This window comes from Toxoplasma gondii, chromosome III (genome assembly GCF_000006565.2).
Source record: "Toxoplasma gondii ME49 chromosome III, whole genome shotgun sequence".
In the NCBI taxonomy this organism is placed as follows: domain Eukaryota; phylum Apicomplexa; class Conoidasida; order Eucoccidiorida; family Sarcocystidae; genus Toxoplasma; species Toxoplasma gondii.
This window is the reverse complement of record NC_031470.1, coordinates 141,549-163,170: the sequence shown is the minus strand read 5'-3', so window position 1 is coordinate 163,170 and position 21,622 is coordinate 141,549. Positions and strand designations below refer to the sequence as shown.

Here is a 21,622-nt window from a genome sequence, read left to right as displayed (position 1 = left end):
TTCGCTACAATTCAGCATTTAAACATATACATATATATATATATATATGTATATATATATATATATATGATTCACATAAGCGTACATACGTGCAAAGCTAGATATCGGTACATATATATATATATATATATTATGAATAGCAAAAAAAATATGTGTATACATGTATATAAACAGGGAAATCCTCCCCTATGATGGCGCATGCATAAATTTAGTTATGTGCGTGTGAGAGATTCACAGATATCTCTATAATTATTTAGGGAACGGTCTTGGTTGGGCTTTCATGTTCCACCTTTGAGGGAGAAAAGGACCACTGGCAAAACGACCGGGTGAGAGGAATTGCAGACCCAATTAACACTCTCTACCGAGAATAAACATATATATATATATATATATATATGTTTTTTCTGGTGTAAGAAGTCGAGCGGCGTTAGAGTTCACGAGAGAAAAGGAGTGCGTTTTACAGGAAAAGACCTGTTCGCCGAAGTGACTGGAGTGGAGAGAGAAAGGCAACAGGTTGACCCTGAAGATTTAGAAGCGCGTCTGCCCGCCAGATTACACGGAGGGCACCAGCGCGTTAGAGAAACGGAGTTTCTCGAGCTAAAAAGCGACACAGTGGTTTAAGCATCTCATGGAGTCTCCTCTCTCGGATTTGCCGAGGGCGTCTGTGTCTCTGGGGAAAAGGACGACGCGTTTTCCTCACAAGCGAGCGCAGACGAGACGCCGGAACGCAGAAACGATATGCAGAAAAACGAGGCCTTTCCACTCTCGACAAGCCACTGGCCTGGGCAAGCCTCGAGCTGGCCTCTCAAACCAGGCACACACTGCGAAGAGGGAACGCGGAAATGACCGGAAAAGGAAAGCACAATGAGAAGAAGAAGCAGGTGAAATGCAAGTGAGGGGGAGCGAGCAGGAAGAAGAAAACTGGAGGAAAACGGAGAAGGAAAGGATGGCGAGAAAGCAGTTCGGAGAGTCAAGAAAACGGCAAAAGTGGAAGAACTCGGGTGGAGGCGTCGAACTATATAGAGCGGAACGAATGCAAAAAGACAAAAAGACACTGAGGCCGCAGCCGCTGTTCACATATGGTAAAAACGATTTCGCAGGTATGGGCCTTTGCCGGGGAGAAGAGAGAAATGTTTCCGAGGTCCGCCATCACGTATTTTAGGATTCAACACAAGTGAAGAGAGCTTTTTTTTAGAGGTTTCTTGTCCAGCGTCGCGCCGAAAGCGGACGCAGCATCATGGTGTCGAATAGAAAGAAGACTTTGAAAAGCAGCTTCTTCGGGGAGAGAAAAGAAAGCCTTTCCGTCGACTGCCTTCTCCGCGTCTGCTCGGCTGCATTTTGTGCATCTGCATGCACCACCCGTGTACAATGAGAAGTGTAGGCGACATCTTTCACCATTTCTCTTTGCGCATCTGAACTGCCCTCCTTCCCCGCCTTCTCAAAACCAGCCAGCCTGCGGCGGAAAAAGACCGAGCGCGAGGTGAAACACAACGAAGCTCTCTCTATCGGGTGTCTGTGCAGACGGCAGAGGTCGCCTCTGCGCTTCTTTTGAGTCTTCTCGTCAGCCTCCGACTCTGTGAAGACGCGCGCCTTCATGCCGCGCGCCTCAACATGCCGTCCGCATCGATCATCCATCCCAGATCCTCGAGACATCGCGGCCGCTTCTCTCTCTCCTCTCTCTTGATCTCTCTCTTGTTCTCTCCCTTGTTCTCTCTCGCTTGGGGTCCAGCTGAGAGGCCAAGCGAGAACGGCGCCAACGAGAGTGTCGCGCGCAGCGACGAAAGCGAAATTCGAGGAACAGACGCTTGGCAAGAAGTCGCTTTTTCAGCGATTCGCCGCTCCTCCGGATCCACGTGGTGACGCTTCACTGCTCCCTGCTTCGAGTCTTCCCCCTCTTGTTCTCGCGCTGGCTCTCGCTGCGCCAGGGCGTCGGCGGCAATCGTCGACAACAGGCGACTTCCCTCGAGCGCTGCAGGCAGGGGAAAAGCCTCGAAACCCCCAGGCGAAGAGCAGGAAGGAAGTTCGGTGTGAGTTTCGTCGGCAGCGAGTTGAAAGAGGAGAGGCAGAGCGACCGCGGGGACGGACGAAAGCGAAGCGGCTGCAGGAGACAGGGAAGGCGAAGGAGGCGACGCGCGAGAGGCGAGGGGGAGGCCTGTCCTCTCCGCGAGCATCTCAGCTGCACAGTGACGCGGAAGAACGCATGCAGGCGAAAAACAAAGAGCTGGAAACCGGAAGGCGCATCAAAGAAGAGAAAAACGAGACGCCGAAGGCCGTTGGAGCACCCTTCCAAAAGACGCTCAGAATTTGTCTCCACGATTATTGTCGTTTCAGAGAACACAGCCGCGCGGAGCTGAGCCGATTCTTCGCGACACCAGGAAAGAAGAGAGCACCACGGAACGGGTGGAGGAGACAGAGGTGATGGATTGGAGAGAGGCGCCGGAGTAGAAAACGGAGAGAAACCGGCGAAAGAAGAGTCTGAGGAGCTTCAAAGAAAACGAGGACCCTCCTGAGAGACTTAGGGAAACCGCAGAGCCTCTTTGACATCATTTCGAATTCAAAACGGCGACATCCATGTCCACGGGGGCCAGGGTCCTCAGAACGATTCAAATGGAGTAGAAGCTGTGAAGAACTACTCTCGTACACCCATAAAAGGCGACACCGCGGTGTCCTTTTGAGCATAATGCAGAAACGCAGACGTCGCCATTGGGAGCCGAGCGGTACAGCACCACTGCACGACATGAAGAGTCCGTTTTCTGCGCCTCCATTTTCTGAGAAAAGCCGAAGCGAACACACAGAGGGGCGGCCCGAGAAGCCGAGAGAGAGAGAGGCAAGAAGAGTCGAGGCGCAGGAAGGAGCAGACTTCAAACGGCAAAATGAGAGAAGCGGTGCACAGTCGCCAGATGCGAGAACGACAAAAAGAGAAGACAGCACGCTGATAAGAGAGAGAGTGAAGAGAAGAGGAAGTCACGAGACGAAGAAAGAAGAATGGAGAAGAAGGGAACGTGGATATCATCGTGAAGAAGGTGCGTTTTCTTACCGAGAGATGAGTCGTTCACGAGATCAACGCACACCATTTCACTGACTTCCGCAAGCAGTTTGTCGCTGGTGACGGCGGCCAATTCCTGAGAGGAAAAAAAACGAAAAATGAGTCGATTGCCGTCGTTTCTACACTTGACCTTTGCCTCCTTTCTCTCTCCCTACCCTCCGTCTTTCGTCTCTCCATAAAACAGTCTCGAACCTCTCTATACCTATCTATCTGCCTCTCTCCAAGCTCTCTTTGGATGTCCTGAAGGGGAACTCGCTGCAGCGCCTTCTGTCTTCACTGACCATCTCGAGCCAGGCGAAGAGTTGATCTTCTTCTCCCGTTGCGCCTGCACCTGCACCTGCGCCTGCTCCCGCCTTATCGGCCTCTGCGAAAGGCATTTGGAAGTCGTCGGCTCTGGGTCGCTCTTCGCGGTCCCCCAGTCCTCTGCTCTCGCGACCGTCTTCGCGCCCAAACCGCTCCTCGCCTAGCGGTCCTCCCGCTGGTCCGGGACCTCTTGCGAAGGCTGGGCCTTGGAATCCCCCGAGAGGCGCCGCGAAAAACGCCTGTCTCTCAGCTTCTTCTCCCTCGCCTAAGGCCTCGCAACGCCCTTTGCCGAAGCGCGGCGGTCCCGGCGGCTGCGCCGGCGTCCCCTCGGAGCCGCGCGGTCCCGGCGGCCCACACGCGCCGGCGGGGGGCGGCGGGAAGGAGGCGGCGTAGGGTGGAAAGGCGTTGGGGAAGGAGGAAGGAAAAGTCGGCGGCGGAGGTGGAGGCGGCGAATTCATCGGAAAGGAAGAAGAAAGGTTGATCACTCGAGGAGCGCGGATGCCTGCGGCACACTCCGGGACCTCCGGCCGATCCGCCGCGAACGGCGCACCGGCCTCTGGGGCCTCAGTCGCCTTCAAATTCACAATCACTGGCGCCGTCCCCGAAAAAGGTCCTGCGCCGCTGACCTCGCGGCCTCCCTGCGCGGCCTGCAGGCCTGGCGGGCACTCGCCGGCGGCTTCTTCGCTGACTCCCCGGGGCTGGCTGGGAGGCCTTCGGGACGATATTTCGCTTCGCTCGCAAGGAAAGAACGGCGCGTTCTGGCCGCGGTTGTCTGACAGCGAGACAGGCGCGGGACCCTCGCCCTCCGGGAGCTGCTGCGTAAAAAAAGGCAGAGACGGTCGGAAACCGCGAGCCGGAAACGCCGGAACGCCGCCGCTGTCGTCTTCTGGAAAGCCTGGGGGATGCGCGCCGGGATGCATCCCCGGGGGAAACGGTCTCGGCCGTGGACCAGTCGGCACAGGGGCGCCTGAAAAAGCGGTTAGGGCAGGCGAAAAAACCCTCAAAAACAAAGACATGGTCACCATTTCGAAGAAACTCTCAGGTTCGCAGCCTCATCGCGGATCTTCTGCCTCTCCCGGAAATCCATACAGACACACAAGCATGTACATATATATATATATATATATATATATGTATTAATATTATGTACGAATATATATATATATATATTGTATGAGTTCCTGTATCTATGTTTTTTGTATTTTCGCACCAGTGAAACGTATCTCTTGTACGCTTCCCAGAGCCACAGCTGTGTCTTGTCTTCTCTCTGGGGACCCTGCAGAACAGTGTGTCAGGCATCCACATATGTTGAGTCATTCGTCCGGAAGTCAAGAAGCGCGCTTGGAGTCTGCAGGGGCGCTCGACTTTTGAAGAAAAGACTTTTTCTCACCTCGCACTGGCGCGGCGCCTCTGCCGGCAGGGAAGGGCCTTGGCATCGGCCGCGGACCGAGAATGACGACTGGGCTGCGGCCAGGCCAGGCTTCTTCTTCCGGAAAAAATTTGTCTCCCCTCTCCTCAGGGGCGCCAGGCTGGAAGGCTCGAGGCCGCAGCTGAACGTTGACGGGGGGAACGAAGGCAAATGACTCTGCGCCGAGAGCAGGCGGGACAGCGGAGCCGGCCGGCGCGCCGGGAGTCGGTCGCTGAAAAAAGAAAAAGGAGCGGCGAGACAGGTGTGTGAGGCAGCGAACGAGAAAGGCTCGACGCCACGGAGAGAAAGACAAGAGAAGGTGAAGAGGGTGAAGAGGAAGGAAGGCGAGAGATGGAGAGAGGAAGATGGAAGTGAAAGAGGCGAGGGGGAGGAAAAGAAGATGAAACGAGAACCGGACAAACAGCCAGGAGAACGCACATGCAGATATCGATGAAGAGCTACAGATTGATGAAGCACAGCGCCATCGACGCTGACCGATACAGAAGGCAAGAACTAGACCGACAGAGAGCACTAGAGGCAGACGAAGGCGCGTCTGGAGAGGAGGATTCTCTTTCTGCGAGAGAGCTGGAGAGCGAACGGCCTTCCTGGTTTCATTCTTTCACGGAACGCGAAGAAGGCGAACATACCTGCGGAGGTACGCCGTCTCCAGTCTCGCCGCCAGGAGCGCCTGAAGCGAGAAAGAGGAACATTGGAGACACTCAAGTGACCTTAGTTTTGTCTAGAGGAGACACCGTGACGACAAGAGACCCAGTTCCCCTTGTATTCCGGCCTCACACGAAGCTGTCTCCGCAGAACGTACCTGGGAAGCTGCCAGGTCCTGGGGGCGCGCCAGAGCCTCTGCGCGCGGCAGGCCCGCTGAACTGTCCCTGAGAAAGAGAGAACGCACGCACCGAGAAAGTGAGGAGAAAAAGGAAAAGTGGAAGGAGAAAAGAGAAGGAAGTGAGGAGAGGAGGAGCTGCCCGCTTGCAGACATCTCTCAAAGCATCGACGTCTGGCGTTCTGCAGGTCTTCACCGGACCGACGCCCGAGAAACGGACGTGAGACAGAAAAACGACTTTTCATTCACTTGCACAATGCAGTCACGCACAGAAGGGTCGACATGCGCGACTTCGCAACTCCATGTATACAGGTCCTTGCAGATCTGAAATGCTTCAGCCATTTGTCTCGATTCAAGCGTTGCCGTCTCCTGAAGCAAGTCTCCGAGAGTCTTCTTCTGTGGAAGACTCTTCTGGAGCGACCCCCTCGTTCTGTTATTTCGTCTTAGCTGAATCCCGAAGCGCGTAGACCGTAGAATCTTTACTCTTCACTTTCAAAACGTTTCGCCTACCTCGGCTTGCGGATTGCCAGGCTGGGCGTGAGCGCCGCGGAAGCCGCCGCGAAAGGCTCCTCGGCCGCGGAAGCCGCCGCGAGTTCTCCGCTGCAGCGCAAGCTTTTCCCACCAAGGCAGCGCGTCTGGAGACGGTTTCTCTCCACCATGCGTCGGGCCGTCGCCGCCGTCCTGCAGAAGAAGCGCCCCAGGACGGCTCAGTCAACAGAGAAGTTGGACCGCGCGAGGAAAGAGGAAATCGAGCGCGAGGAGAGCGAAACGCAAAGTGCGAGATACAGCAGACTTGCAGACTTAGACAGATCAAAAGGAGAGATATCAAAAGGAGAGAGATCAAAAGGAGAGAGATCAAAAGGAGAGAGATCAAAAGGAGAGAGATCAAAAGAAGAGAGATCAAAAGGAGAGAAATCAAAAGGAGAGATGTCGAAAGGAGAGAAATCGAGAGAGGGAGAGAGAGAGGTTAAGCGAAGGACTAGAGGAGACGAAGAGAGAGAGGCAGGAACGCAGACCGGCGCAACGAGGTGGAGGGCGACAAAGAGGACCCTGGGGAAAGAGATCCGTCAAGCGAGATCTCAAGCGAAATCCACCATGAATGGTCGAACGAGACACTGGAAGAGAGCGGGAGAAATCCACGGAAGAGAAGAGCACAGAGGTGGACTTCTGTGTTTCCAGAGAAGTCGTCGACACAAACGGAGATCCGAGACTTTCGAAAACCTCTCTGTCGCTCGCTCTTCTCTGTGCACCATCCTCCTTCCCTCCCCCCTCCTCCCCCCCTCCCCCCCTTCCCCCCTTTCCCCCCCCCCCCCGCGCGCTGGACCTACGAGTTTTACGTCTCGCTCTTCAGGTCGGTCTTCTCCCTCGCGTCCTTCGCGAAAGGCCTCTGGCGGCCGACCGTCTCCGTGTCTCGGAGGGCCTCCTGTCCAGTTTCTTCCGCCAGGCGCATGCATGCTCACGTTCGAAGTGACTGTCAGTTTCCTCTCTTCGCCGCAGAATCGCTCGCGGTCTGCCTCGAGCTCCGGCGCCGCGGCAGGCGCAGGCCGCGGTCCGTCTGCGTCGGAGGCTGGAGGCTCCTCTTCGTGGACGCTCCGTCTTCGATCTCCTCCACGAGTTCTGCCTCGACGGTACCTCGCCTCGCCTCGGGCAATCTCTCGACTTCCTCCAGTTCCCCTTTCCCACCAGCGCTGGCCGCCTGCAGGAGACGCGAACGCGCCTTTCTCTCGTAGCTGCTCGCCGTCGCCTCTCTCCGAGTGTAGATCCCTTCCTTGCTTCCTCGACGTCGATCGGTCTCCGCCTTCGTCCTCGCCTCGCCGGCGACGTTGCTCGTCCTCTCTCTCCCCGTCGCGAAAGGTCTCTCCTCTCTCCACCCGCTCACTCTCGCCTCTCTCGCCTCTCTCGCCTCTCTCTCCTCGGTCTCGAGTTCTCTCTCGGTCGTCTTGGAATGGCGACGCCGGAGCTGGAGAGCGCGGACTGTCGTGGGTGGAGTGTCGCCGCGTTCCCTCGTCCGCTGGCCTCGATTTCTCCCTCTCTCTTCGGGAGTAGAACCCCTCGTCCTCGACATGGGAGCTTTCTTCTTCCCGACGGACTCTGCGTTCGCTGCCGCGCCCGCTCTCTCCACCTTCCACGTAGCTGTCTTCCCCGCGGCGGCGACTCCTCCTCGACCGCTCTTCCTCTTCGAATCCCCTCCGCTCTCGGCTCCTCTCTCGTCCGCCGTCGTCGTAGTAACAGAACCTCCCGCCGTCGCTGTCGCCTCCGTGTCGCGCCTTCCGAGAACCGCCTTCGCGGCGCCCTCTCTCCCCCGCTTCGCGGGTCTCTCTCTCCCGCTCTCTCCGCCGGTGTCTGTAGCTCCGCTCGTTTCTCCCCATATCCTCCTCATCGTGCATCTCGCGATGCCTCCGTCTGTACGCCGAAGAGCGGCTCTCCTCCTCAGGCGACTCCCGGCGCCTCCGCCGCTCTTCCCGACGCTCGTCTCCGAACTCGCGCTCCTCGCTTCTCGGCGCCTTCTCGCGCTCGCGGCCTCCCGGCGCAGCCGCCGCGGAAGAAGAAGAAAAAGAGGAAGGAAGCGAGGAAGCAGAGGAAGCAGCGCGAGCGACAGAGGCAGCCGCTGCCGCGGCGAGGGCGTTGAAGGCTGCGCCGTCGCCGCCGCCGCGTCGTGCGAACATTCTGCTGAAAAGTGGAGAGGAACTCAAGAGAGAAAAAGGCTTCGCGCGGAGAGAGCGAGAAAAGAAGAGAAACGGAAGGAACAGAGGTCTGGGGAAACAAGGCAAGAGGAGATTGGCCGCAGAAAAGGCGGACGGAGAACGACGCAGAGAAAAAATAAGGCGGGGGAGAACAAGAAGCGAGAGAAGGCAGACAACAAGAGAAGAGAGAACAAGAGAAGAGAGAACAAGAGAAGAGAGAAGAAAACACAAGAAGGGGAGACAGTTGTTCCTCTGTTCTCTTTTGTGTCTTTTCTAGTGCAGAGGGCTCTGTTCGGCTTCCGCTACACCGTGAAAACAGAGGAGAATGGGAGACTAAACCAAGAACGTTGCCGAAGAATTTTTGTCCGCGGAAGCAAAAAAAAAGTAAAAGTGAAGAAGAAGAGGCATCTGTCCACAGGGGAGGCATTGTGTTCTAAAAAAGGAAACTGCATGTGCGCGTTTCTCTTGTCGAATATAAGGCGAAGCTCTCCGGCAGTTGTAAACGACCTGAAGGATGAGACAAAGAACAACAAGAAACAGTTCGGCTCTCGTTTTCCTCTTGTCTTAAAAAAAAGGATCACCTGTCTCGCTCTCTTCTTTCTATGCTCTCTTCTCTCCGGCCTCTCCAGTCCCCCCTTCGCGCCCTCTCGCTCTCTTCCACCTTTCTCTCTCTTCCACCTCTCTTTCTCTCTTTCCCTCTTCTCTATTATCGCGTCCTTCTTCGGTCTTCTCTCTCCTCTCCCTCTCCTTCCTTTCTTCTGTCCGTCTGCCTCATTTCTGTCTCCTCTGCTCTCTCTGCTTTCTCCGTTCCCCCCTGTCTCTCGTGTTGTGTCTCCCTGTCTGCAGAAGCCCCCAATGGAGCAGACAGTTCGTTTTGCCGCTCTGCTCTCTTCTCGTCGACTGGACTCGCGAGCGAACGCGGCTTCCTCGTTCTTCTTCAGCTGAAAAAGAACTGATTGACTTCCGCAGAAGGAGCAGATCTGTCTGCGCAGAATTCTCTTTTCCTGCACGCGTTGTGTGACTCGCCAGTTCACACAGGGGACTCCTTCTTCGAACAAGCCGCTTCTCCGAATTTAGATCCGTAAAGCATCGCGAAAATTCACTCGCAGTGAAGAAAGGAACTCTCTGTGAGCCGCTATTCGCCGAAGGAACTGCAAGCTTCCTTGCTTGCAGCGCGTCAAGAAGTTGCTCTCGGTGCTCTCTGCTTCGCTGCTCCTCAGAGTTTTCTTTGCGTATCTCTTGAAAGCTTCAGAAAACAAGCGACACCCAGACTTCCGGAGCGACGGAAAAGAGAGGCCGCAGGACTGTCTGTCGCAGGACTGGCAACCGGAAGCGCGTCTCCGTGAAAAACGCGAAAACCGGCTGCTGTCAACACACACATATCCACGTCTGGAAGGACTGAACAGATGTACATGTCGAGCCGTACATTTACCTCTATACATAATAAATATCTTCGTACAAATACATCTCTATATACACATATGCATAAATATATATATATATATATACATATGTATATACATATGTATATACTCATATACGCACATATATACATATATATACATATATGCAAATGCATGCGTCGAGTAATACGTTCACCCTATACAGATCGATAGAATACACAAGTCCATATCTGCACATATATGTACCGGATTATACATGAATATACGTGGACCTGTACGTGGTACGAACAGTACAACGTTTTTGCGTCAAGGCGAAATTGTGAAACTCAGAGATCGGTGCGGGGAGATGCCGGAAAGACGACTGGAAACAGCGATGCTTCTGCTGCAGTGTTGCTCCAGCTGCGAAAGAGAAGCAGCTTGCGCCTGTCCCTCGCCAGTGTCTGGAACAGCTCGGAGTAAAAGGGATGGGTTTCTCTTTTCTATCCTCTCCACTCTGCTGGAGTATGCGGCAGGAAAAACGCTTTAGCTGTTGCTGCTTGTGGAGCTCCACGTGAAGAGTGGAGAAAAAGAAGAAAGACGTTATTCTTTTTTTCGACGATCGTGGACTGGTCACAAATCCGGTCTCGGTCTTCTCTCCAGCGATCAGCGCTTCCGTCGCTGCGCCTTCCGGTCGAGCATTCGCCTCGCTGCTCGAGGTTTTTTCTCCGGCGGCAAGTCGAGGCCCAGGAAAAACAGAGAAAGGAAAACTTCACGACAGACACTCGCAGGCCCTGTCTCCACGGGCCACTACGGAGGAGACAGTCTCTGCTGTGGGGGGACCGTGGAGAAACGGCAGAGGGCGACGCGCGGGCAGAAACAAAAAAGAAACAAGAGCGAAGAAAGAAGAACGAGAGAGGGAGAAGAGAAGAAAGAAACAGACTGGCGAATTTCTTGGTCTGTTCGGTCTCTCACATCACTGCGGTTTCGATGGGAATTAAACGCAAGGCGTGAGCGCGTTTTTCCATTCAAACTTCATTTTTGCCTCTCTTTCGCTTCTCATTTCCCTACACACACACACACCTCCATTACAACGGTCTAAATTTGAGCATTTCGAGTCATTCCGTCCTTTCGAAACGATCCAGTTTCCTCTAGATATCCAGTTTATTACACTCCATGTCTTGTCAAACTGCAACGACGCAACGGCCTTTGAAGTTCGAGACTCGACCACTGGTGAAAGAGAACTCTGAGGCAGTCAGAAGGAAATCATTTCAGTCCTTCCTTTTTCTGCGTTTGCTCTTCTCCTTTTCCACATTTTTTGAATCTCCTCCTGCTCATCTCTTCGCCGTTAAAGTCCGTTGTTCTTCTCACCTCGTCTGGTTTTCTCGTGAGTGCATTTGCTTCTTCTCTTCTGCTTCCTTTCGCTTCTTTACTCGCGTCTCCTGACTTTTTCTGCATCACTCTCCGGTGCATCCTCCGTGCTTGACGCTTCTTCTCGGTTTTCATCTGTTTCCCCTTTCTGCTTGGCTTGATTCTTTCGTTCCTTTCCAGATTTCTGACCGACCGAGAGACGGAGGGGGAAGGCAACGGAGCACAGCAGAGAGTGAGAAAAAGGAAGAGGACGATAGCCACGGAAGGACGAAGCGCGCGGGGACAGAGAAAAGGAGGAAGATCAACCGAGAGAGAAGAAACGGAGGAGAACATAAAGCAGGGGAGAACAAGGAGAAAGAGAAAAGTGCAACGGGGAAAAGAAGAGAGAACAGGACGAGAGAGAGGAGACACGACGAGAGAGACTGAGAAAACGACAGCTGCGAGGGAAGGAGGAAACAACGACGGAGAGACAAGCAGAAAAGAATATGAAGGAGATAGAGAGAAGAACAGCAGAGAAGAGAGAGCAGCCGGAAGACACTCTGCAGGGGGAGCGTTGCACATTGTCGCGACACAGTGGACCTTATCGGGGGACGAAGGGTACCTGCTTGTCAAGAAGTTGGAGACTGTATCTTTTTTGAGAAATAACTCCTAGTGAAGTGTAGAGAAAGTGAATAAGTTCTTCGTTTGTTTTTGCTTTCCTGCATTCCTCTCGGCAATGTTTTTCGCTTTTCTCAGACCTACGCAGTCTAGGACCTCTTTGCTCACTGAAAGCACAACGAGAGTGTGACCTCGATATTCCCTTGTTCCTCCCCCGACATGTTCAAGCTAGCGAACAGAAGCTGAAAGAGAACGACAGCGAAGTAGAAAGCAAACGCGAAACGGAACTAGAGAGAAAACGGAGAAAGAGTCTCAACTCGAGGCGTCCGCCAGGACAGCGGCAGCACAGCGGACAGGCGCAGGCGAGTACTGGACGGCTTTTCGACGCATTTCTCCAACAAGTTGTCAGAGTCCTTGCGTCTAGCCTTCTTTCTGCTACTTCTCTTCTTCTTTTCGCTCTCCGCGAAGGCAGTCTTTTCTTCTAAGCCTCTTTTTCCTTTCTCGTTCTCCGGCTTGAAGAGCAGCCGTCCATCTGCGGTCTGCACATCTGTCGGTTTTCTTCTGGCAGACGGCCAGCCATCCCAATTTAACGTTCTGTCCGCCTCTTTTTCTTTGCGCAGACTCGCCTCTTCTTGTTCTTCCTCCACACACATCTTGCGCCTTCTTCTTCTCCTCTCTTTTCGGCCTCGTCGTCGTCTTCTTCTCCATCTCCCTCCTATCTTCTATCCTTCTCTCTTCTCCCATTCTCTCCTTCTGCTCTCTTCTCTCCTTCTGCTCTCTTCTCTCCTTCTGCTCTCTTCTCTCCTTCTGCTCTCTTCTCTCCTTCTCTCCTCTCTCCTCTCCTTCTCTCCTCTCTTCTCTCCTTCTCTCCTCTCTTCTCTACTTCTCTCCTCCTGCTCTCTTCTCTCCTCTCTTCTCTCGTTCTGCTCTCTTCTCTCGTTCTGCTCTCTTCTCTCCTTCTCTCCTCTCTTCTCTCCTTCTGCTCTCTTCTCTCGTTCTGCTCTCTTCTCTCCTTCTCTCCTTCTCTCCTCTCTTCTCTCGTTCTGCTCTCTTCTCTCCTTCTGCTCTCTTCTCTCCTTCTGCTCTCTTCTCTCCTTCTCTCCTCTCTTCTCTCCTTCTGCTCTCTTCTCTCCTCTCTTCTCTCCTTCTGCTCTCTTCTCTCCTTCTGCTCTCTTCTCTCCTTCTGCTCTCTTCTCTCCTCTCTTCTCTCCTTCTGCTCTCTTCTCTCCTTCGGCTCTCTTCTCTCCTTCTGCTCTCTTCTCTCCTCTCTTCTCTCGTTCTGCTCTCTTCTTGTTTTCACTTCTCGTCTGGTTGTCCTTCGCGCTCGTGGCTTCTCTCTCCTCTCATTCTTTTCCTTTCTTGTGCGCGCTCTGCGTGACTACCGCGACGGACCAGCCATGGAAGCTTCGGTCTCTTCAGTGTCTCCCGCGTTTCCTCTCTCTCCCTCTTCTCAGCGTCCCTCTCCTTTTCTTACTTCGTTCTCTTCTTCGTCCTCTTCTTCTTCTTCTCTGTCGCTCTGCGCTGCCTCGGACCGACTGCGATGGAGAGACTTGTCCAAGAAAGACCTTCTCGGCGACCTGGAGGAAATTTCGCGGCGCGCCTCGGCCTTCTGGGAAGCGGCGAGGCTCGCAGACCTCGAGTGTATAGACGCTGCTTCGCGCGCAGAGTCGAACGGACAACTCGACGAAGAATTCGCCGAAGACTTGGCTCGTCTCGCCGCAGAGGCGTTGCGTGTGGTGCGCGAGAAAACAGAGAAAGCGAGAGACGATGAACGAGAGAAGGAGGGATGCCGCGAAGAAGGAGACAGAGAGAAAGGAGAGAAAACTATGGTGTCTGCGTTCTTTGAAATAAATGCGAAGCGCAAAGAAATTGCCGAGGAGGTAAGAAGTCGGTGCTCTCAACCGACGCTTGGGTGCGAGATAAGAGCCTCACTGTGCTAACCGTGGAACTGAAACAGATGCTTTGGCTTCGTGCTCCTCTTCTATCCCTGAGTCTTCCGACTTTCCTCTTCAGCCTCTGTGCGCCTCTCTCTGACACAGTCAGTGCGAATTCTTTCTCCGCTTCTCTGCACCTTGCTAAATCCTCTTCTTCTCTCCCTTCTCTCTCTTATCACTATTGGTATCCGCCGCTGTCTCTGCGTTTCTCCCTCCTTTTCTCGCCGTCGCGTTCTCGCTTCGATTCTCTCCTTTCCCCTCCCGGTCTTCTCTTTCTTCTCTTTCTTCTCTCTCTTCTCTCTGTGTGCGCGTTCAATCCGTTGTTTTAGGTCTTCTGCCGTATGTTCTCTCGTCTTCCAGCAGCTTCTGTGTCGTCTCCTCTTCGTCTCGCGACGCGTTGCTCGGCTGCTGCGCTTCTGAACTGTCTTCAAAAACGCGTCTCCCTCTTTCGACGCTTGCAGGCCGTCGCACTTTCCCTCTCAGTCGACTTCCTTCGCCTGTCGCTTCTCTCCGCGGCATCCAGCTGTCTCTCTGCCGAGGTAGCGACGGAAGAAAAGCCGCGGCAGAAGGGAGACAGACTCCACCAGGAACACCAGAAAAAAATGCGTGGAAAATGAACAAGGGGGAAACAGAACAGATCTGTGCGAAATCGGAAATACAGCCGTACCCCCGACCTCTCTGCCCTATATGCATGTATATATACATTGACGGATATGTAAATATAATACATTTACATTTATACATTTATATGCATATACATATGAATATTTATAAATACATTTCTATATATATATATATGTGCGACTTTATACATATATATATATATATGTATAGATATCGCTCTGTCCATTTGTTTTTTTTCGTGTGTTTGTCTCGATGTATTTCGGTTCTGTGGCTTCGTTTCTTCCGCAGAAACAAGCGGAGGCCTGGCGCGAAGCGAGCGTCTCGACAGTCGACTCGGGTGTATGTGGACTTGAGTCGTCAGGAGACGCGCCGGTCGCCGCTTCACAGAGTCTCCTTGAGCCTTCGCCGGCCGCGCAGTCTCGGCAATATTCTCCCCAGTTTTCTTCGCGGCGCGCGTCGGTCGGTCTCGGCGAGGGCAGGAAACTCGAGCGAGACAGAGAGCGCCTCGCCGTCCACTTCCGGGCTGTCTGTACACCGGAGAGCGGCGGGGGGGGAGAGGAGGCGACAGCTGCTTTCGAACGCTTCTGGACGGAGTCAACGTGCCGCGGAGACTTTGTCGATCTTCTGCAGAAAGCAGAGATCGAGCGCATGCGGCCGAGTGCGGCGGAAGACCTTCTGGACTTCTTGTGAGGCTCTACCGGGCGCAGAGAACTCTGCTGAACAGGGGATGGCACCGATTGGCCTTCGCGACGCGCGAGTTTTGCCTCGCCTTTTCAGAGGAGGGAAGCGACAAAATAGAAGAGCGGTTTGCCGGTGGCGTTAGAAATGTATGAACATGCAGGGAGACGAAGAAGAGGGAGGTTGCGGAAGAGAGAGAGATTTGTCTGAGAGGCGCGCGCGCGTTTCACTGACCTTCTCCATCGCTGTTCTGTGAGTATTCCGGCTCACAGCGTAGAAGGTGAAATCCTAGGAACTGTGTCTCTGTGTCGACTGGAAAGGTATTTCGGCGGCCTCCGGCTCTCCCTCTGGACAGCTTCCTGTGGGGTATGCGTTGCTGCGGCGTCGCTCTCTTGGCTCTTCTCACCTTTGCCGCCTCTTCTGCGTCTCGACTCCTCGCTGCTCAGGCACCGCCTTGTGCACCTGCCGCCCATCTGTTTCCGAGAAGACGAAGTGGACATTTCTTCGCCTTCTGCTCTCCCTCATCTTGTTCAAGACGCAAAAGACGCACAACGCGACTTCTTCCTCATCAACGGGAGCCTCCTCGCAGGTGCGTGCAATCCGAGAAAGTCCAGAAAGAAATCGCGAGTCCTGTCCGAGTTCGAAGAACTCTCCGCCGGGGCCTCTCAACGACCGGACAGCAGGCACCATGCCTCCTCTCTTCCTCGAGAGAGAGGCGACAGAGAGAGCGACAGTCCACACGGAAGAAGAGAAAGAGAGAGGAGGGAAACCGAGAACTTGGAGAGGAAAGAGCGAACTGGAGGCTGCATGGTTGTCTTGTTTTTTTCAGGTTCTGATGGATTTTCGCGAGTCGTCACGCGTCTGCACCATGTTCTTTGTTCGGACTGCAAAGCCGCTTCGTTGGATTCGATTCTCGAAGCGTTGTTGATTCTTCATTTGCAGAGTCGGACCTACACTGGGGGGTCGAGTGTGGACTTCCTGTTTCCTCTTCTTTCTCTTTCTCCTCTTTGTCTCCTCGTTCCTCTCCCCACCCAGTCCCTGCACAATCAGCTTGTCACTCTCTTTTCTCACTCCAGGCGGCAAAGACTGCCTTCTTCTCATTCTTCTTCTTCTCTCTTGTCTTCTTCGGCGTCTGAGCAGCCTGTGGGCGTTCAGTTGCATGCCCACACGCAGTACCGGTAAGCGTCGTTTTTCTTCTTCGACTGCTTGGTGTTCTGTCTTTGAATTTTTCCTCGTGTTTTCAGTTTTTTCTCTCCGTTTCGTGTCACTTTGTTCTGTTGCGCTGACTTTCCGTCTTCCTTTTCCTTTTCTTCTTTCCTCCCACAGTTTCCAGTTCGTTCTCCTACGTTCAGTCTTTCTGTTCATCGCTTTCCCCTGCCGCCTCTCCGCTCTGTTCTCTCGTTTCCCCCTCGTTCTCTTGCGTTTTCTCCTCCGTTCCTTCTCTCTCTTGGTCACGAGTCCTCTTTTCCTTCTCTCGTCTGATCGCAGCTTCCACGTCGCCGCTCCGGAAAGGACTGGAGCGGAAGCCGCGAAAGACAGCGGTGCTGGACTTTCCTCTGCGTCCGGAAAAAGGCACCGAGGGCAACGCAGCTCTCCGCTGTCTTTCCTCTGGCGGTCGAAGAAGAGAGCGAGCGAAGATGCGAGTTCGCCAAGAGAGAACGCGCCCGAGCAGAAGGGGGAAGAAGAGAAGAACACTGAAGAGGAAAAACGTTTTTCGAAGGAATTTCTGCAAGACATGCCGGCGAGGGACCTGCTGGAAAACGTGCGAATCGATGTCCACTGGTTTGCTTGGGTCGACCTCGACGCTCTTCGTCGCTCTTCTCTGTCCAAGAAAATCCGGGAGTTTCTCCGCCACCAGGCAAGTCAAGGAAGCAAATCCAGGGATGTGAGTCAACAAGGTTTGCGATCGGCTTCTCTCACTTCAGAGAGACTTACAATTTGAAAGGAAACGAACTGTCCAAGATCTCCACGAGGCGGGGAGCCGTCTTCTCTGGAGGCGTTGGAAAAAAGATACCACGGTTGCTACATGTTTTCTTGGCAGGTTCTCCGTTTTCTTTTTCAGCGTCGTTCCTCTCTCACCGGTTTCTTCCTTTTCAAATCCTGATGCACCTCCTTCCGCCCCATCGCCGTTTCTCTTTTCTAAGTTGTCTCTCTCTGCCGTCTTCTGCCCTTTCGAATGAACGTCTCCGACGTTTTCTCTCCCCTTCTCCTGGACGGACGTGGACTCCGGCAGGACATGGGAGCCTCTCGCGTTCGACGCAGGTCCCCCGGTTCGTGATGCTTCGAAACCTGTCTCGGTGCTGCGTCTCCGTAGGTGGCGAAGAGCGACAAGGCGCGAAGCATCTGGACTTCCGTCGCGCTTGCCTTCGACCTGGACGCCGCAGAGCTCGAGAGAGAGAAGGAAGAAACTGAAAATCCTTCTGCGAAAGAGGACCTTCCTGGGGAACGCATCGTGCGGCAGTGCATCTACTTGAGTCACAATGCGCGAGAAGTATGGGAAAACTACCTGAAAGAAAAGGCAGCGCGAAAAGAAAAAAAGGCAGAGACACAAACCGAGACGCCTCCCACACAAGAATGATCATCCAGAGGGGTATATACACCTGGGTACATGCACATACACGCATGCATATACAATATATATATATATACAATATGTACAATATAGGCATATATATATACATATGTTTATATGTTTATTTGAATAGTTAATCACATCGACTGGATGTATGCGTTGTTTGGAAGGGATACTGAAAAAAACGGAGTTATGCACAGTCAACGTTTCACGGACGCGCTCCGGTTCTTGAAAAGAGGTAGGCTTGTTCGCAGAGGGCCTTCGAGAAGAAAGTGGAGAACCGGAGACAGCGAACTTTCTCGAACTTCGAAAGGAGAAGGGTGCTCCGCTTTTCTTCAAAGGAAACAGAAGAGACCGCTGCGGCGAGCACGAACAACAAGAGAGAAATGTACAGCTGAAGAGAGAAGCCTCTTTCGGAGGCTTCTGTTTCTTCGTCTCTGGTGTCCGAGACTCGTTAAGAAATGCGTCATACGCGTTTAAATCTACAGCAATATATATTTGTTTTTATACATTTATATATATATATATATATATATTTAAATATGTTTAGGATTTAGGGTATATGTCTCTACTTTTTTCGTTTTACAGAGAAGGGGAAATACTCACATTGTTCGTACATTTCGGCCCAAGCATGTAGATGTGAATACATCAACCTGAAGGTGTCTCCGTGCCTCTCTGCCGAATTTCCGTGGACAAACTGACTGCCGGCCGCATCTCAGCGGCTTCGGCTTATATTCGGATATGTTGTCTGACGCAGAAAGCCGAAGCAGGCCTTTCTTTGTGTGAGACGGCGAGGAGTCGCGACGTTGGGGTGCTCCGTCTCTTTTCTGTTTGTTTGCTTTCTTTTGAGAGGAGACAGGACGAAAAGACAGGCTTTCTCCCTCTCTCGCCTCTGTTCGCGTATTTTTCCTCGACGTACGCGTTCGTTGTCCTTTCTCTACTCTGGACACTGTCGAGCTGTGTCGTCGCTTGGCTGCATTTCTTTTCTCACAGTGCGCCTCTTGGGAATCTGGTGCATTTGCTTGCGTTCGACATCGAGTTAGAGGAGGCGCAACAGAAACGGAATTTGGGGTGCTGCGAATGTCCGCCGGAGCGTCTTCCGATTTCTTCGGAAACGCGAGATCCGCAGGATTCACAGCATGCCTGCGCTGTTGCAGTTGCAGGTCTTCATCTCCAGCTTGGATGTCGGATTCTTCTTTTCAGTGAAACTCTGTAGAAAAAAAAGAGGCATCCCTTTCGCGTACAGAGTGAATAAATGCAGATCTAGAGAAAAGAATAAATACACGTCCGTGACAGGTGTCTCGAAGGCCTGCATTTTCTCGAAGAATCTCGTTTCACTTCGGGTGTTTCGAGTTCAGCGAAAAAAGATCGCAGGTTTGGGGGCGGCGTTGAGCAGCGAGTCAGATTTCAAGGCTTCTGCGCGACCATTTCGACTCGGAATCTCACCACGCTGTCTGCCGGGCGTGTAAAGGGCAATTTCAGTGGAAACGGTGAGACGCGTGTCTCCGCGCTGTTTCGTGCATCCTAGAGATGGTCCGTTTTAGAGAGGAAGAGACAGTCTTTTTCGAGGCGAAAGAGGAGAGATGTGGACTCGCAGGAGAGATGGAGAGAGCGAGATAAAAAGGAAGAGGAGATCGGAAAGTTTAAGGCAGAAGACGCTTGAGGTACACACTGCGTGCATCTCTGTTGAAGAGCCGAGCTTCTGCTTCTCAGGGAAACGCATCTCTCTCTTTCAAAGAACAGACGCGAAAAGGAAAGAGCAACCAGGTTGCGAAGGACGAAAGGGGAGGAAAAAAACGAAAACGAACAATCGGGAATCGGTGTCGAGGGTACGAGAAAAAAAAGTAAAGTGCGACAGAAGAAAAAGCAGATAAGAGAGCGTTGAAGAGGATCCCTCTCCACGGAGACACAACGAAGGGTGGCTTCTCTCATGTCTCCTCCTCTGTGTCTGTCTCCTTTTCTCCTCTCGGGGACTTCGTCTCTCCTTTGTAAACGTCTTCTTCACTTCTTCTCAGCTCTTTTCCTCGGCCTTCCCTCTGTCTTTTGCCGGCAACGGCCGTTCTCCAGTGTGGCTGTGCTTGTCAAGAAAGATTCAGAATGTAGAAGACAGCTGCTGCTGCTGCGAGAACAACCAGAGCGGCGGCGCCGACGCTGCCTTTCACAGAATCGGCGCCCTTTGTCGCAGTGGCCTGAAAACGCGAAAAGGGAAAACAACGAAGGCCTCTCTCGAACCTCTGGAGTTCACAGAGACGGCATCTTCCAGCAAGTGAAAAACGAACGCAGAGAGCAACAGACAGAGAGAGCGAAGGCTTCACTGCAATCAGAAAGTGGAGAGAGAGAAGGCGAGTTGAAGACAGACGAAGGAAGAGACGAAAACGAGAACAAGAGAGGAAGAAAGAAGAGAATCGGTTCTGCAGAAATGTGAGAGAAGCCACCAGACAGATCGAGAGAGACATATCAACAGAGCCAGATGGCCAGAGAGCAACATGACGCTTGTGCTCCTGCAGATGAGATCGACTTATTATCTTCGAAGAACCGTTTTGTTTTCCTACAGAAGTGCAGCAGTTTTTCCGCGGAAGCGTTTTGTTCATGCAGCCCGTGGCAGATTTTTCGCATCCTTCGAGAACTCCGATGGCGAACGGCGCTGCCATCTGCCTGGCGCTGAAGCTGTGTCCTATGTCTTCAAACGCCTCCGTCGCGTCCTGGCCTAAATAAAGAAGTTAAAAAAGGATCTACACAGATATACACACTTGAACAGACAGACGGAGGCAACTGTAGATCTGCACTAGACCTCAATTAAATAATAGAGACGACATGCGCCATCGATGATTGAGAAACAGCTGGAAGGATGTTGAATGGAACGTCGATTTGATAAAATTCACACAAAACGACAAAAAAGTTATATTGTCTCAAATAGATGCATATCGAGATCTGTGTAAACGCAGAAATGTAACTGCCGACGAGTGCATCTGAAAAGAGAGAGGCACAGGGAAAAGGATACACAAACAGGCAGGTAGCCTCAAGGATATGTTAAAAAACAGATGCACTATCTACCACAGGGAAAGGCGAGAAACAGAGGAAGAGACGTTGTCCCGCAGTCGCATTTCCAGGGACTTCCGTTCTCGTTTTATGAAAACGAAGACAGACGGAGGAAAGAGGCAAGCAAGAAACCACGCCAGAGATGTCGACGCACATTAATCTTCATATATGCGCATGCGCACATGCAAAAAATCTTGCACCTGTGATACATATATATATATATATATATATGGATATATGTATATATGTAAGCATATATATATATATGTATATGTATATACGTATAAATGTAAGTAAACATATATGTGGTAGGGAGCATCTCATTTCCAAAGCTGTTTCTATACAAGTGCATGTCCATGAATGTATGTTTTTCAAGTGGGTGACCTGTGTTTTGTGTGTGAAATGCGGTAGAGAGGCCATTTTTGTTTGATTCTTTTCAAGGACAGTTCGAGTTTTTCGTCGCCAGAGAAGCCTTTTCTTCTGCTCACCAGCGAAGTCGAGGAGGACGTCGACGCCTCCAGGGTGTTTGTGAAGGAGGGGCGTGAGGTCGTAGACGACACCGTGGATGATGCACCAAATGTCTTTCTCTGAGTTGTGTTTCTTCACTTCCTCCATCGCAATGGCGCGTTGCCGCCACTGCTCACTCTTCTCCGCCATCTCGTCGACGAATGGAGAACAGAAGGAAGCGCGAAGAAGGCAAAACGGAGAAGAAAGCGACCGGACAGGAGCCGGGGACACAGCAACGAAGTTTGGACAGGACAGGCCACAGATGCAGGACGAACGCGAGGGAGAGACAAAACGATCACATGCCAAGAAAAGTGGAGAGAGGCTGCAGAAAAAGGGGAGACTTCTGTGTTCGAAGAGAAAGAGTCCAGGAAGAGGGGATCGCGCCTGGTCGGACGACGGCCAGATCTCCTGAAGAAACATGCGTGAGGACGCCGCAGGTCGTCGCCCAAACAGAGAGACTCAGCTGGCGAGACAGCGCGCCTTAGACGACTTTCGCGTGGAATTTGCTTTCCTTCTTTTTTTCTTCTCGACGCGGCCGACAACGAAGGCCGTTCGCAGCGCCCGCGCTTTGTGTCCTGTCTCTCTCGTTTGTCTCGCCGTTCGCGTGTGTCTCCGCCGCCGGTCGAGCGCGCAACTGCGGGG

At 52.8% G+C, this 21,622-nt stretch overlaps 3 protein-coding genes across 3 annotated transcripts; 1 reads left to right on the top strand and 2 right to left on the bottom strand.

Annotated features, from left to right (window-relative positions):
* Positions 1 to 566: 566 nt before the first annotated feature.
* On the bottom strand, positions 567 to 8,643 carry TGME49_275990 (hypothetical protein). Its single transcript, XM_002371574.2, has 8 exons — positions 6,924 to 8,643; positions 6,106 to 6,276; positions 5,578 to 5,644; positions 5,405 to 5,445; positions 4,740 to 4,989; positions 3,328 to 4,316; positions 3,038 to 3,122; positions 567 to 2,176 (listed from the first exon to the last, which is right to left on the bottom strand). Exons 1-8 carry the CDS (start codon positions 8,259 to 8,261, stop codon positions 1,593 to 1,595), a joined length of 3,525 nt encoding a protein of 1,174 aa, XP_002371615.1. The 5' UTR covers positions 8,262 to 8,643; the 3' UTR covers positions 567 to 1,592.
* Positions 8,644 to 12,884: 4,241 nt separating this feature from the next.
* Positions 12,885 to 18,187, top strand: TGME49_276100 (hypothetical protein). Its single transcript, XM_018781746.1, has 7 exons — positions 12,885 to 13,506; positions 14,022 to 14,099; positions 14,473 to 14,870; positions 15,309 to 15,451; positions 15,692 to 16,040; positions 16,351 to 16,720; positions 17,177 to 18,187. Exons 1-7 carry the CDS (start codon positions 13,024 to 13,026, stop codon positions 17,438 to 17,440), a joined length of 2,085 nt encoding a protein of 694 aa, XP_018638242.1. The 5' UTR covers positions 12,885 to 13,023; the 3' UTR covers positions 17,441 to 18,187.
* A 755-nt stretch (positions 18,188 to 18,942) lies between these two features.
* Positions 18,943 to 21,614, bottom strand: TGME49_276110 (cytochrome b5 family heme/steroid binding domain-containing protein). The gene is made up of 3 exons (XM_002371576.2): positions 20,962 to 21,614; positions 19,987 to 20,141; positions 18,943 to 19,623 (listed from the first exon to the last, which is right to left on the bottom strand). The coding sequence occupies exons 1-3, from the start codon at positions 21,398 to 21,400 to the stop codon at positions 19,516 to 19,518; spliced, it is 702 nt and encodes a 233-aa protein (XP_002371617.1). The 5' UTR covers positions 21,401 to 21,614; the 3' UTR covers positions 18,943 to 19,515.
* Positions 21,615 to 21,622: the final 8 nt, after the last annotated feature.

Coding starts and splice junctions, on each gene's coding strand:
- TGME49_276110 (XM_002371576.2), bottom strand. CDS start 21,400: ATGTTTCTTCAGGAGATCTGGCCGTCGTCCGACCAGGCGCGATCCCCT. Junction 20,142..20,961: donor CGTCCTCCTCGACTTCGCTG/GTGAGCAGAAGA, acceptor TTCTTTATTTAG/GCCAGGACGCGACGGAGGCG. Junction 19,624..19,986: donor GGAAAAACTGCTGCACTTCT/GTAGGAAAACAA, acceptor TCGCGTTTTCAG/GCCACTGCGACAAAGGGCGC.
- TGME49_275990 (XM_002371574.2), bottom strand. CDS start 8,261: ATGTTCGCACGACGCGGCGGCGGCGACGGCGCAGCCTTCAACGCCCTC. Junction 4,317..4,739: donor AGGCGCCGCGCCAGTGCGAG/GTGAGAAAAAGT, acceptor CCGCTTTTTCAG/GCGCCCCTGTGCCGACTGGT. Junction 3,123..3,327: donor TCTTCGCCTGGCTCGAGATG/GTCAGTGAAGAC, acceptor TTTTCCTCTCAG/GAATTGGCCGCCGTCACCAG.
- TGME49_276100 (XM_018781746.1), top strand. CDS start 13,024: ATGGAAGCTTCGGTCTCTTCAGTGTCTCCCGCGTTTCCTCTCTCTCCC. Junction 15,452..15,691: donor CAACGGGAGCCTCCTCGCAG/GTGCGTGCAATC, acceptor TGTTTTTTTCAG/GTTCTGATGGATTTTCGCGA. Junction 16,721..17,176: donor GGGAGTTTCTCCGCCACCAG/GCAAGTCAAGGA, acceptor GCGTCTCCGTAG/GTGGCGAAGAGCGACAAGGC.